The sequence below is a fragment of the Centropristis striata genome, chromosome 21, assembly GCF_030273125.1.
Source record: "Centropristis striata isolate RG_2023a ecotype Rhode Island chromosome 21, C.striata_1.0, whole genome shotgun sequence".
NCBI lineage: Eukaryota > Metazoa > Chordata > Actinopteri > Perciformes > Serranidae > Centropristis > Centropristis striata.
Genome location: NC_081537.1, coordinates 30,020,228 through 30,035,987, shown reverse-complemented (window position 1 = coordinate 30,035,987; position 15,760 = coordinate 30,020,228). Strand labels below are relative to the sequence as shown.

Below are 15,760 nucleotides of genomic sequence, written 5' to 3'. Positions count from 1 at the left end.
GACAGCAAAAACAAAGGAGGGTGAGGAGCAACATAAACACCAGTACTCCAAGGCTGCTCAACAGTATGTGGTGACACCACCGAAGGTAGACAAGGATTATACCTTCAGGAAGGACATTGTGAGAGGGGTGCTCAATAGGTGCAAGACGACATCCATCAGGGAAACACTGCAGGACATGAAAACTGTGCTGGGCCAGGGTGATAACCTTCTCAAAGGTGTGCAAAAACCAGAAAAGGCACTGTCTGTTGCCAAGCATCTGAGCAGATTTGCATCCTCACAGCCCCGAAACACCGCTCACTGAGGAAGAACGGCAAGAACTTCATCACAGTACATAATCAGATTTCCTGTACATTTGTAAAAATTAAATTCAATGATGTTGTTTGAATATATTTCAGAATATAAAGTTTAAATTCTACATGTTCTATGGATTTACATTACTGTTATAAATTTGTAGAATGTTCGTTTGATTTATATTGCTATTACTACTGTTTAGATAATTAGTATTTTCACATAATATTTTTAGAGTCTAATCAGTCCTGTTTATGGTTCAAATCACTTACTTATTTGTGTCTGTATGTCATATATTAAATAGTTCAGTTTTTCTATCCCAACTGGAATAAGTCCTTGTCTAAAGCCTGAGTTCCACCCGGCGCGTTGCAGCCGCGGAACGTCAGCGCCGCGGTCGCTGTTACAAATAGGTAACACTCTAATCAATGAGAGCATTTCCACCGGGCGCGCTGCGGAACGTTACAGCAATGTCTCAGCCACGGCTCTCTCCGCGAACATTAGGTAGGACTTCTATTTTCTGCACGAGCCGCTGCTGAACCGCGTAAATCTCAACAGAGCAGATCGCACCAGACAGGAAGTCAGACTCAGAATCAACGTAAAACACTTCCGCCCCCTTTCAAAATAAAACACAATACGCAGTTCATGCAGCCTAAAACTACTTCACATCAACATTATGTTATGACCGAGGCACCAGATCAGCAATCAATCAATCAATCAATCAAAGGGTCTCAGAGGATCAGCGACACGGGCGACAAGAGACTGATTGTTGAAGTGGAACATCATACAATCATTTATGACATAACATATTGTTTTTATAAGGATAGATGGTCAGATCAACAGATCTTTCACGTCAGAGAAGCAAAGTAAGCTGTTGATTGTTGTTGTTGTTGTTGTTGTTTACTTTATACTCAGTTTATCCATAGACTGTATAAATAGAGTTTAGAGTTTATCACGAGATCTCGCGGTCTCCCGTATGGTCAGGATTATCGCGTGAACTCGCGTGTATACGACCGGCTCGCTGTGCTGCTGTAACGCGCGCGGTGTGAATTGACGCCGGGCAGAAGACGCAGCAAAACTGCGGTGGAGCCGTGCCGCGGCTGTAACGCGCCCGGTGGAAATCCCCAGTAAGACAGTATTATGAATGTAGACCTCATATAATTTAAAGAATTACAATACTGGTGCAGTAATACATATTTAATGGGAATTACATTTATAAATCATCATATGCGTACTCAAATACAAAGTGATGATATTCCATGATATTCCAGGGAAGGGAAGACAACCCTTATGGAGTTGACAACACAGGCTGGAATAGGGATCCTGTACTTCTTTCCCAAATGCCCCCTGGCCCAAAGGGTAAATTGCCTGTACGCGGTCAACCAAAAGAGACTGATAAAAATAAATATCTATTAGTAAGATTTAGTATAACCACATGTATTCATACATATCAAATTCAGAACTGCTAGTCATGCTGTCTCAAATGATTAAGTTCATTAACTAGTTATTTGTTTATGGTAATGCAAAAAGCCAATATAAAGTTTATTTAAAGGTTGACTGGGAGGTAACTAAGCAGGGCTAGGTCTTTCAGGTTTTAGCAGTAACCAAAATGGTGTGTCGGTCAGGACACAGTGAAAACAGCGCTACACCGTCATCGGCGATTATGTAGATATAAACACTTAAAAACAGACTATCGGGTCACTTACATTCCTTCACTGACATAATGCTCTTAAGGACGGCAAATATCGGCAGGCGAACGGCAATGCACAGCAACTGTTGCAGTCACTTGCTCACATGTAAACTAAACACACTGCGAACATGTCCACCCATAGGAAAAATGTGTTGCTCATCTGTTGTTCAATCTCATCTCTTGAGATCAATTTAAGCTTCTCATATTCGTATCATTCTGTGATCATTTGTTTCTGAATTACTTCTCCTAAGGGTCCCTTAGGAGCAAGAGATAAGCTAAAAAGAGACAAGACATCACTGAGACAAAGGAGGTTGAGTTGAGAAAACCATTTGAGCAATATTTGAGAAGTGGAGATCTCAAAATTGTATGCCCCTGATCTCAATTATGTCTGTTATTTTCAAGGATAATCAAAGAGACTAACATGAGATGAATCTGAGACTTTCATGAGACAACTCTGAGAAGTATGAGCCTTAAAAGAGATCTCATCATTGTCTATCCAATGTCTCATCCATGTCTTGATTATTTCTCTTTAATATGAGAATTATATATGAGTCATATTTGAGAACAAATTGAGCATGGAGTTTTAAGATTTCTTATCTTTAGTAATTAGAATTACTGCAAAATCAATACTCAATACTCAGTATTGAAAAGTTAAACACTTTTATTTTGGTAATTCCACCAATAAAATACACTGGGTATAAACGGCACGTTTTGTTGTTGACAAGAGATCTATTTAACTGGAACTAACACCATGTGAACTGTGGTGTATCCTGTAAAGCAATCTGGCCTACGTACAGAAAATGAACACAGATTGTAACATACATATGAACAGAAACTTTATCAAAGTGCATACGTCATCACGCGTGCATCACAGTGTGGACATTGTCTATAAGTTTTAAAATTGACAGTCTCTGTATTTGGTGCTCTTTACCTAACATTAGCTGATGCTGTTCCTAGAAACGTTCCTACCCCCTCCCCTCCTCATGACATGCTGGCTGATGAAAATTAAACAAACAAGCCAAACAAGGTTTTCATGTTATTGTCATGCCAGACTTCTCAGATATGTTTTGCATCACACTCGCTGGTCAACAAGAAAACTCTTTTGCTAGCTAGTCGAGTCGCAACCTAGTCGGCTATTTGATGTCATTGTTAGCTAACGATAATGTTTGGCTAGTAATTAGCTCGTACCAGTAGCATGGAGCGACATAAACTAAAACGTTTTTTCGGCAGATAACAACTGCAAATGGAAACATTGTTCGCACCTTCTCCATCATATTCCTGCCTCGCTATAGCGTTTTTATGTTAAACCACCGGCAATTACTGAAGTTAGCCAGCTTGACTTAGTTACCTGCTGTTGACAGGACGCTCCAGTGTCTCCACTCGCCCATCCTTCAGGGACAGCATGGCCACCTTCAACACATCCACCTCCAGGCACAGTAATCCAAATGTGCGAACATTTGTTATGCATTTTTCACCACGCACAACATGGTCCAGGTGAGCCTCCTGACAGCAGATGGACTCCACTATCGTGGGCATTGTCGTACAGCAGCCACACCGACACCAGGTAGTGCTGCCGACCCGCTCCGCCCCCCAGACGAGCACCGGTTCGACATCCTCCTCCTCTCTCTGTACCACTGATCGAGGCACACGCCGTATTGGCTCGAAAGCATAGGCAATTGGATTAGGATGTTCATAGCCCTTTCAATTTCATCTTCATCCATTTTGGTTCTTTTCTTCAATGAATAATGGACATATGTGTTGCGTAGTTTCGCTTGTAATACCTATAGGTTGAACGGCGCAGAGAACCAACCAACAACGTGACGTAGGCAATGACGTCACTCCAAAATGGCGGTGCGCTGTCGAGCTAGCTTGGCTATATTATGATATTAAATAGGTAATTTCTGTGGTTTTTTTCTATTTTGATTTGAAAAAAAAATAGGCAGGGTGTTTTTTACTGTATATTTGAGCGACACAAGTGACAATTATTGCACGCTTCACTTCCACTTTAAGGCTGCACCGCATTGCTAAAGTAACAATGCTTAGCTTACAGAGGTCTTTTTCAAAGGAAATTAAATTCAACTCTGTGCACGTTTGTAGTTCTGATTCTTTTTTCTTTGAGCTCACGCCAACCATGGCAAATAATTGTAAATTTGTTGGTGTCCCTATTGGTGGTAGAGTTAAAAACAATAAAACCATCCAAGTACAGTTGCAACTAAAGTGTGATTCTCTGAGAACATAGGGGATCAGCAAGTTTTGCTTAACTGGGGGTATGTGTACCCATCAGCAGTTTCGAGTAAATGTGGTCAAGATGCTGTAATTTCAGGTCTTTCACTCCTTTTTTCATTGATGATATTCTCCCTAAAGTGGGTTATTGTTTATTCAAAGCATGTGGTGGACAAATCCACACATCTCACACAAAAAGAGGTAAAATATGAATATAGGAGATTTCTGCATGACATCAACAACATGCTAAATATAGTTTTCTAAGCAACAGGTGGTAGTCTGTTATAGGGGGTACTTTGATCCAGAAATCTGAAAAGGGGTTACTGAAGCAAAAAACTAAAAAAGTTTGAGAACCACTTCTCTAAGCGACTGTTTCCCAATCAGTATATATATATATATGTGTGTGTGTGTGTGTGTGTGTGTGTGTGTGTGTACCTCAGAATGGATATACAGAAAGGCAACATGAGACATATTTATATTGAGAATAAATACATATGTGTAAATGTTGTGTTATTATAGTTATCATTATAATAGAAATATTACAAATATACATGGCATGATGTTTTATATATAAATTATTTAATATAACTACCTTGTGTGTAGCCCTATAGCTATTGCTCTACCTATCTGCTTAATGCTTATTTATGACAATCCATGGTTAAAATTATTTTTAAGTATGCAGGAATATAACTACAACTCTGAGGTTTATAACTAACCAAACCGTTTGAAAGTCGGTTTAAAATGAATCAATCTATGGTTATTCTAATGCTATATTCTATATATATCTATATTCAATACTGCATAGCTTTCTGAATTATCCACATTTTACTCCAGCACGGAGTGTGGGCTCCCCTGGAAATCGGTGGTGTTTTGCTGTTTGTAGAATTATAAGATATTTTAATTGAAAGACGGTGAACCCAAATTACTGCACACTAACATGAGCACGGTTAGAGACACACGGAGCGCAGGGAAACAGCAAAAACAGCAAGAAGAAGCGAAAGGAAAAAAAGGGACGCCATCTTCCCCGAGCGAGGCGGGTGAATTGAACATGGAGCACATTCTCCGGGAGTTAAAAGAGTTGAGGAAAGAAAATAAGGAGTCGTTTGCAGACACCAAGGCCTCGTTATCTAGCCTGGAAGTGTCGGTCACGGATTTGAACCAGAGGATGGAGAAATTAGAACAGAGAACCGAGGAAGCGGAGACGAGAGTCGGCGTGGCGGAGGACACCGGCCAGTGTCATGAGAGAATACTGTCTCTGGGCTAGATGGTGTTTTTTATTTTTCTATTATTATTTTTATTTTTTATTAGGGCCATGGGGCAATGGCACTGAGCACTGGTCCCATGGGAGAAGCTGGGTCTTCAGGAGGTTTCTGTGATCCCTCGCTCTTTTAGGAGGTGAAGGGCTTCCTCAGAATCTTGGCTATGGCAGAGAACATCCCGATGATGGCAGGGCACTTCTTTTTCTTCTGAGGCAGGGGTGTTGATCCATTCTCCAGTAGGACTCCACTTTGGGACACTGATGTGTTGACTTCATAGATTGGAGCCACTTTTTTGCTTCTTATTTTGAAAAATCTGCAGACTTTTGTAACAAAGCTGGGGCATGAAGCCTTCTGCAGCTGCCTTTTTAATTCCTTGGCAACAGCCTCCTCAAACACCACACCTTCACATATAATAGCAGCACACAGCTGCTTTGCAGATCCAAACTCCAGACCAAGCTTCTTAAAGATGGTAATGTGGAGATTTCCAACAGTCTGTGGTAGACACATTTTCAAACATTTTTCTCCCAGAATTTTCATCAGATTTTTCACAATTCCATCAAAGTCCAAGTCCTGCACTGTGGGCGATGTGGTCCAACAGCTTACAAACAAACACAGAGAGAAAGATCTTCTCTCTCAGTGTGAACTCCTTTCTACTGGTGGAAAGAACTGAGCTCAAAATGGCAAATCGACTGGGTGCCTGAGACAACTCTTTGACTGGGGATCTTTGATCAGGAAACTCCAGCTGTGTCTCCCATAGAGAGTCGTTGTCATCCTCTGTGCTGAACTTCCAAACCATGTTATCATCATCTGGACTGGGTGCCTGAGACAACTCTTTGACTGGGGATTCTTTATCAGGGAACTCAAGGTGGGTCTCCGTTAGAGAGTCATTGTCATCATCTGTGCTGAACTCCCAAACCATGTTATCATCATCTGGACTAGATGCCTGAGACAACTCTTTGACTGGGGATTCTTCATCAGGGGTCTCAGATAGAAAGTCTTGGTCATCCTCTGTGCTGAGCTCCTGAACCATGTTCTCGTCATCTGGACTGGGTGCCTGAGACAAGTCTTTGACCAGGGGTCTTTGATCAGGGGACTCAGGGTAAAACTTTGATAGAAAGTCTTTGCCGTCCTCTGTGCTGAACCCCTGAACCATATTCACGCCATCTGAACTGGATGCCTGAGACAATTCTGGGTGGAATTTTGATACAAGGTCTTCAGCATCCTCTTTGCTCAACTCCTGAACCCTGTTCTTTTCATCTGGACTGGATGCCTGAGACAGCTTCTTGACTGCAGATCCTTGATCAGGGGATGTAAAGAAATTAAATAGAGACTCTTTGTGATCATTCTCTGTGCTGTACTCCTGACACTTGTTCTCTTTATGTGGACTTGATGCCTGAGAAAACTCTTTGGCCTCAGATACTTTAACATTAAACTCAGGTTTGTAGTTCCAGGTTTGTAGTTCCATGTATAGGTTTTAGGCTTCTTGGCTAACTCTTTGATTAAGGATCCTTCATCAGGGGACCTAAAGAAGTCATATAGAGAGTCGTTGGAATCCTTTCTGCTGAACTCCTGAACCATGTTCTCGTCATCTGGACTGGATGCAGGAAAAAACTTTTTAACTGCTGATTCTTCATCAGTTAAGTTAGCCTGGACCTTTGGTACAAAGTCTTTGGTATCCTCTGTGCTGAGCTCCTGAAGATGAGGCAAATCAATAGAGTGAAGATCTTGGGGGAATTGGAAAAAATGATACATGATACTTCCCTGAGTTAGTCATCCTGTGATCCATCGCTGTTGCAAACTCCACACAGAGAGGCCCAAAGTGTCAAACTGAAGAATTTAGTCGGGCAAAAAATGTTCTTTTCATCATGAAACAGCAGGATTTTTTTTGAAGTCCAGAAAAAGGAATGTGGGAAGAAACCGGAGCACCCGGGGAAAACCCAATGTCAGCACAAGGAGAACACCCAGACTGTGCTGCAGTCACTCTTAAAAACGATGTTTTTGTTGAAACATATGAGCGAAGTGGCCATTTCAAGACATAGTCCTAAAACAAACATCCGTTTTAAGAGTGTGAATTCATCTTGAAAACTACAAATGCAATTATTAAAAGAAAAAAATGGATTGTTTTTCAAGATTAAGGCAAATCAGTATAGTTAAGATCTTGGGGGAAAACTGGGGGAAAAAATGATAGATGATACTTCCCTGAGTTAGTCATCCTGTGATCCATCGCTGTTGCAAACTCCACACAGAGAGGCCCAAAGTGTCAAACTGAAGAATTTAGTCGGGCAAAAAATGTTCTTTTCATCATGAAACAGCAGGATTTTTTTTGAAGTCCAGAAAAAGGAATGTGGGAAGAAACCGGAGCACCCGGGGAAAACCCAATGTCAGCACAAGGAGAACACCCAGACTGTGCTGCAGTCACTCTTAAAAACGATGTTTTTGTTGAAACATATGAGCGAAGTGGCCATTTCAAGACATAGTCCTAAAACAAACATCCGTTTTAAGAGTGTGAATTCATCTTGAAAACTACAAATGCAATTATTAAAAGAAAAAAATGGATTGTTTTTCAAGATTAAGGCAAATCAGTATAGTTAAGATCTTGGGGGAAAACTGGGGGAAAAAATGATAGATGATACTTCCCTGAGTTAGTCATCCTGTGATCCCTCGCTGTTGCAAACTCCACACAGAGAAGGCCAAAGTGTCAAACTGGAGAATTTAGTCGGGCGAAAAATGTTCTTTTCATCATGAAACTGCAGGATTTTTTGAAGTCCAGAAAAAGGAATGTGGGAAGAAACCGGAGCACCCGGGGAAAACCCAAATGTCAGCACAAGGAGAACATGCAAAATGTGCTGCAATCACTCTTAAAAAGCTGCAATCACTCTTAAAAATTATGTTTTTGTTTAACCATATGAGCGAAGTGGCCATTTCAAGACATAGTCCTGAAACAAACATCTGTTTTAAGAGTGTCCACTCATCTTGAAAAACTACAGACGCAATAACTAAAAGAAAAGAAGAGATTGTTTTTCAAGATGAAGGCAAATCAGTTGAGTAAAGATCTTGGGAAGGGGGGGGATTGAAAAAAATTATAAATAATACTTCCCTGAGTTAGTCATCCTGAGATCCCTCGCTGTTGCAAACTCCACACAGACGGCCAAAGTATCAAACTGAAGAATTTAGTCGGGCGAAAAATGTTCTTTTCATCATGAAACTGCAGGATTTTTTCCAGAAAAAGGAATGTGGGAAGAAACCGGAGCACCCGGGGAAAACCCAATGTCAGCACAAGGAGAACATGCAAAATGTGCTGCAATCACTCTTAACAAGGATGTTTTTGTTTAACCATATGAGCGAAGTGGCCATTGCAAGACATAGTCCTGAAACAAACATCCGTTTTAAGAGTGTAACTTCATCTTGAAAAACTACAGACGCGATTATTAAAAGAAAAAAGGGATTGATTTTCAAGATGAAGGCAAATCAGTATAGTTAAGATCTTGGGGAAAAACTGGGGGAAAAAATTATACATGATACTTCCATGAGTTAGTCATCCTGTGATCCCTCGCTCTTTTAGGAGGTGAAGGGCTTCCTCAGAATCTTGGCTATGGCAGAGAACATCCCGATGATGGCAGGGCACTTCTTTTTCTTCTGAGGCAGGGGTGTTGATCCATTCTCCAGTAAGACTCCACTTTGGGACACTGATGTGTTGACTTCATAGATTGGAACCACTTTTTTGCTTCTTATTTTGAAAAATCTGAAGACTTTTGTAACAAAGCTGGGGCATGAAGCCTTCTGCAGCTGCCTTTTTAATTCCTTGGCAACAGCCTCCTCAAACACCACACCTTCACATATCATAGCAGCACACAGCTGCTTTGCAGATCCAAACTCCAGACAAAGCTCCTTAAAGATGGTAATGTGGAGGTTTCCAACAGTCTGTGGTAGACAGAAACTTTTTTCTCCCAGAATCTTCATCAGATTCTTCACAATTCCATCAAAGTCCAAGTCTTGCGCTGATGTTTTGGTGGAGTGGGCGATGTGGTCCAACAGCTTACAAACAAACACAGAGAGAAAGATCTTCTCTTTCGGTGTGAACTCCTTTCTACTGGTGGAAAGAACTGAGCTCAAAATGGCAAATCGACTGGGTGCCTGAGACAACTCTTTGACTGGGGATCTTTGATCAGGAAGCTCCAGCTGTGTCTCCCATAGAGAGTCGTTGTCATCCTCTGTGCTGAACTTCCTAACCATGTTATCATCATCTGGACTGGGTGCCTGAGACAACTCTTTGACTGGGGATTCTTCATCAGGGAACTCATGGTGGGTCTCAGTTAGAGAGTCGTTGTCATCATCTGTGCTGAACTCCCAAACCATGTTATCATCATCTGGACTGGATGCCTGAGACAACTCTTTGACTGATGATCCTTCATCAGGGGTCTCAGATAGAAAGTCTTGGTCATCCTCTGTGCTGAGCTCCTGAACCATGTTCTTGTCATCTGGACTGGATTCAGGAGAAAACTCAATAACTGCTGATTCTTCATCAGTTGAGTTAAGATCTTGGGGTAATTGGAAAATTAGAGAAATTGGAGAAAACTCTTGGGCAGATCGTTCATCAGGGAGATTAGGTTGGGGCTGCTTTACCAGGCATCTCCTCAATATGTTGGACATGTGGTAAACCATTTCCTGAGTTGGAGAAAGTGGTGATTCAAACTCAAAAGATTGCTCCACTTGTTGAGAAGAGAATGACTCCCTGATATAAATCAGTGTGCGGTTGACTTGCTTGGCAACTTCTTCTGCAACCAGGTGCAGCAGCTGTTCAGAGTCTCTACAACTCTCCTCTATGACTCCTAAAAATTCTCCAAGACTTTGGTGAAGAGAATTTCCAAGGCAAGCTTCAATATCCTCGACTGTTATTGTGTGATAGTTACGGTTCCTATATGGAGATTTAATCCGATTCCTGAAAAAGAAAAATAGTCATACTTTAGTAAAGTGATCTGCTCTGAATAGTGACATTCTAAAACATTTTTTAGACTCAAGGGGTCCAAACTCTACCCAGATAAATAATGATAGTATTCAGCAACAACAGAATTTGGAATGACATGCAAGTTCACCATCAATAATGATGTTTGAGAAAATATTATAAGTGAATAACACAGTTTTTGGCTGTGGAAAATAATGTCTTACGTTACGGCAGAAGTTTTGCTGGGGTTGTTGATATTCTCCATCCACTGATAAACCTGAGGCATTACATCGTCCAGGACCAAGTTAGAGACCGTCTCTGTAATTTCGTGACATATGTTGGATAAAATCATGACTGTGTTGTTATCGATGTTGATATGAAGGGAAGTCCACTGCCTGGAAGAAAATAATATGAATGGTTAAGCAAAACAAACATTTACCCAGTGTCTAACTAATTGATTGATGACCTCTAAGTTTTACTTACTTGGCCTTTATATCATTGAGATGCGGCGTTATCCATTTGCTCACAGTATCTGATGTGAGCATAGGCAGGTCCAAATCACTGCACCTCATCTCTCCTATTTCATCTGATGGTATCTGACAGGAAGAAAAACAAACAGGTTTTAGAATCGTTTATGCATTTAAAAAAAAAACACATTGGTACTTGACTGGAAGAAAAAACAGTCTACATTCTATGTTCAAACTTTGACAACAATATTACAGTTTTTTTCAGTCGCTAAGAAGCGCTTACCCATACTTCAGATACTTTTTCTAAACTCTTCACACAATTAGCACAGCATGGTATTTTGTAGCCATACCATTCACACATTTCATGTCGTTTCCACACAATATGCAGTCAGACACATTTCCTTAACAGACAAGCTATACCTCGCAACAAAATTATGGATTGTTTTTGTATTATTTAAGAATGTTAACACACAACATCCCACAATAGCAAAAACAATATTCCAAACCATAGATACAGTATAAAAACCTCTGCTTCTGCAATGATATCAGTTCAAAAACAATATCAGATGCGATGTTGATGAAAAAATGTGGCCTAACCCTGAAGATCGCAGAGATTAGATACAGTAATTTTTTTTGTTCAGAATGCTCATGTGTGTTTCATGGATATTTTGTTCACTGTAAGCAATACTGTAAAACTTTTTCTGTTCTATCATATTGTAAACAGTATTTCTAATGTACCTCCTGTAATACAGTTTTTCTCAATTGCGAAAACACATTTTTCGAATCCTCCTGTCCTTTTCTCAGAATTCTTATTGCAGGAGAATTGTGTTTGGAGTTTTGCAAAAGGAATGACTGAGATCTGCAAATAGTGTTTTACTAGATGAAGATAGTTTATGGTTTTGTCAAAAGGATGTTTGATTCGGAGAATTAGTTTAGACAACCGAGCAATCGATTCACACAACAGGAATTATTGTTTTAGCAATTGAAAAAAAATGTAAACAGTAAAGGAAAAAACAAACTGATTTGCTTTCTACTGGAATGATTTTGAATGTGAACATTACATGTGGACATACAGTTCCCGACCAAGAAATTTAGTGTAAAAACGGTGGATTGCATGTTTTGCATGCAAATACCTGTAAAACTGAAACATAAAAGTCTATGCACTTTTTGTAATGTCAACAACAGCCAGTATTTTGAAACCTGGTGTACTTTGATTGACTGCATGTACCTTGTGAAGTGAAAACAAGTGTTATTCTTTCACAGAATAATTTCATTTTGAGTCAGATTTCCAGTGTTTTGGTAAAGTTAGTGTGTGCAGAGAAAGATGTGTTCTATTTTGAAATGAAGAGTTAGTATATATTTAACAAAATGTGTTTTTGAGAAGAAAATTATCCATTTGGTCAGTTGTGTTTTGTAGGTGTGAGTCCGTGTTAAGAGTTTAGAAAAAGTATCTGAAGTATGGGTAAGCGCTTGTTAGCGATTGAAAAAAACTGTGACAGTTGCAGTTGGCTATTGGTGCTATGCACAATTCACAAACAAAAATCTTTCAATTTAATTTGCAAGATATGTGCATTCAGATAGACTATAAATATCTACGCTTTTCAAGGACTCATGTTCTAAATTCACCTGTTGTGCAATATTGCCTTTAACAAACATTTAACTGTTAGAAAGTTGAATGTCTTCATGTCTTACCTTATCCATGTTGAGCAATGCTTGATCTGTGAAAATAAAAGCAGCTACACTCGATGAAGGTCTGTGTTGATATGGTCAGTTTGTTCCTTTTGCCTAGATAGAAGAATGACGAGAATAGAATGTTCAACCAACATCAAAGCAGCTAAGCATTCTAGTTCCATATGGAATGCTGACACACACACACACACACACACACTCTTGTTTTCGCCCCATTCTACAAATAAACTGAAAAACAAAGTGAATGAACTGTGAATACGAATAAACAATGAACTGATTGTATTTTGGACATTGATACAGTGAATACAGTTTTCATTAACACAGATGCTTTTGTGCTTTTATTGATTGTGGACTCTGAGGTTCTGGTTATTATAAAAAGGGATACGGTGAAAAGTTTTACCTTTGTGTGATTTAAGTGTTGCTGGTATAAAATTGTGTGGGGCTGTATTTAAAAGAGAAGGGTAAATCTAAACATTATAAAAACCAGACTGACCGACAATCTCACATGCCAGGAGAGAGACCTGGCTGGTGTTAACTCCAGTTTGATACCATCAATGAAAACACGAGAGAGTGTAACTGTACTCAACAACAGGCTCTTCACTGATTACTTCCGGTGCACATATACAACAGGTCCGGGTAGCCCCGAAGCCCCAACAGTATTTCCCTTTTATAGCACAGCAGGCACCCCACCTGTGACCCCCAACCCCCACCCCAAACCATACACACACACACACACATTCACCTGTACTTAAACTGTCACAACTCACACACAGAAAACATTCAATGTCCATATGGTAATTTTTTTTTACACACACACACACACACACACACACACAGTGGTAATGAATGCTCAAACCTACATAAGCAATTAGTGACTTAATCCGTTGCCTTGCTCTGGTATTAGCTGGTATAATTTGTGTGTTGGTGAGGTCACCAAGCTCCTCTTTCATCTGACATATCAATTGTTGGATTCATAACTAGTTGTTAATTTGTCCCTCATCCCATGGGATTATATTAGTGATTTTTTTAAAAGATGAGTATTGGGCTTTTTATCAACTTCAAACAGCTTCAGTCCGGTCATGGCTGGAAGATAATATGTGCTGGTCTCTTCAGTATCCTGTGGAGGTCAGAGATGAGAGGAGAAAATTAAGAAGGCAGTGACAGGAAGGACCTTAGTTGAAGACCCCAATTCCAACTGTTGAGAGGCCAAGCTGGAGCAACTGATCCATTTTCTGACTGAACTGTGGACTGTTGGAAAGCCAACAATATTTGTGCAGAAATTATTTAACATTTCCAACATTTGGTAAATAATTGTTTTAAATGGACATGGTTTTGGATATGTTCCACAAACTAGTCAGAAAGTGTCCAAAAGATGTCTTTGGACCAAAAGTCAGACAAAAGAAAATTCCTGTTCTGAACTCCCAAAAGAGTGATGTTTTTTTTAACATTGGACCTGTTTGATATCAGAGAATTAGTACACCAATCATATTCTGATGTCAAAATGACATTGGGCCTTATGGAAAAAACACTTCTAAAAACTTACATACCAAATTAATTTCTCAGGGACCATTTACAACCCAAGTCCATATGCATGCATAAATGGGCTGGAAATCTACTTGCAGTATTATTTCTAATTTGTTGGAAAGTTGGTGCTGGAGATGAACAAACTATGAATTATTGCTGCCCAAGCTTTTTTTTTTTTTATTTAGTGTTTATTTGATATGGACATAGCAATTACATTGGAAAGAACCAGATGCATTGTTTAATTGTTTTAGCACAAGTGCTAATTCGGAACACTTGTCCATAGGCAGTTTTTGAAAAGATAGGGCAATTAAAATATAGGGCAATTAAAATAACAAGAATGGAAAAAGGAAGGACCAGACAAAGATAGGGAAAAAACAGCAACAAAACAATGGGGAAAAAGAAGTCAAAGAAGTACAAGCAATTTTCAATAAGGAACATAAAAATGCAACAGAGCAAAGACAGTGGCCCTCATTTATCAAACGAGCGTACGTCAGAAAGTGAGCGTAAAGTGGGCGTAAGATGATTTCTACGCAAGCCTCGGCATTTATCAATTTGGACGTGAGCGGACGGTACAATCAGATCTCACGTCTGCTCTCAGCTCGTGTACGCAAATTTGAGTCAGCATGAAGTCCACACGTCTGAGTCGGAGAATTGATCTTAGACTATTGTATCGATGCCTGGAGCTGATAAAACTCTGTGGTGTTTTGATTTTTAATAGTGACAAAGCAAAACATGTTTAGACTACATAATTTATCACTAAAACATAATCCAAAAATAAATACACCCTGCGATCGTGAAATTCTTTAAACAGAATACCAGCCGAGGATATTAAATGTTGTTGTCTTTTGCTATTTACTGTTATTATTATTATTATTATTATTATTATCCAGCTCCGACACCGGAGCGTCAGCGTCTCTTTTACCAGCGGTTCTGCCCGAATAGAAACATTTCCAATCAGCGCTGTCACACGCTCCTCTGACGAGGACATCATTATTAGTAAATGTAAAGAGGTGAATAATATATCTCCATCATAATAATAGCAATATTCGGATATTATATAGATTATTAGGCTTTATATATCACAATGTAATTACTCAAACCTCGCCGGGAGTTTAATAGTCCGCTACTCTGCTGACAGCACCACTGATTTCCTTCTTTTTCACTTTTTATGCTGCCAAACAAAACTAGTTTGTTGTGTTGCAGCTGTTGGACGTCAGCGTTTCACTTTCTGACTGAGAAATTCCTCTTCTTCTTGAATTAAAACTTACTTTAAAACATTGTTTACCTCCTTCAACCAAAAAGCTGAAAACTTCTAAGTCCGTGCTCCAAATGTAAAATATTTAGTGAACTTGTTTGAGTTTATAACTATAAGTACTTTTATTTCATAAACCTCCGTCGCTGCGTATTTCTTTAATATGTCTATATTGCCCCTATTGTTAATTGTAACGGTGCACTTTGCTAATAAAGCTGACTTTAGGGGGTGAAAAAATCCTCTTTTGGGCCGTATTGCGCCCTTCGGTGTCATAAACTCTGAAGGCGAGTCTTCTGAATCGGGTATATATTAGGGCGTGGTATTTAAATTACGCATGTTTCGAGCCGCCACATTTATCAACAGCCGATCATTCTTACGCTGTGATTGGCGAGATACGATCGTTTGATAAATCACACGTGGACCCTGTTG

At 39.7% G+C, this 15,760-nt stretch overlaps 1 protein-coding gene across 1 annotated transcript in view; it reads right to left on the bottom strand.

Annotated features, from left to right (window-relative positions):
* Nucleotides 1–9,015: 9,015 nt before the first annotated feature.
* LOC131959138 (uncharacterized) overlaps nucleotides 9,016–15,760 on the bottom strand; it is a 29,961-nt gene continuing 23,216 nt past the window's right edge. Inside the window, exons 2-4 of the mRNA XM_059324243.1 lie at nucleotides 10,883–10,995; nucleotides 10,624–10,794; nucleotides 9,016–10,396 (exon numbers count right to left, since the gene is read on the bottom strand). Coding sequence (XP_059180226.1) covers nucleotides 9,016–10,396; nucleotides 10,624–10,794; nucleotides 10,883–10,995 — 1,665 coding nt within the window. The remainder of the gene's footprint in view (nucleotides 10,397–10,623; nucleotides 10,795–10,882; nucleotides 10,996–15,760) is intronic.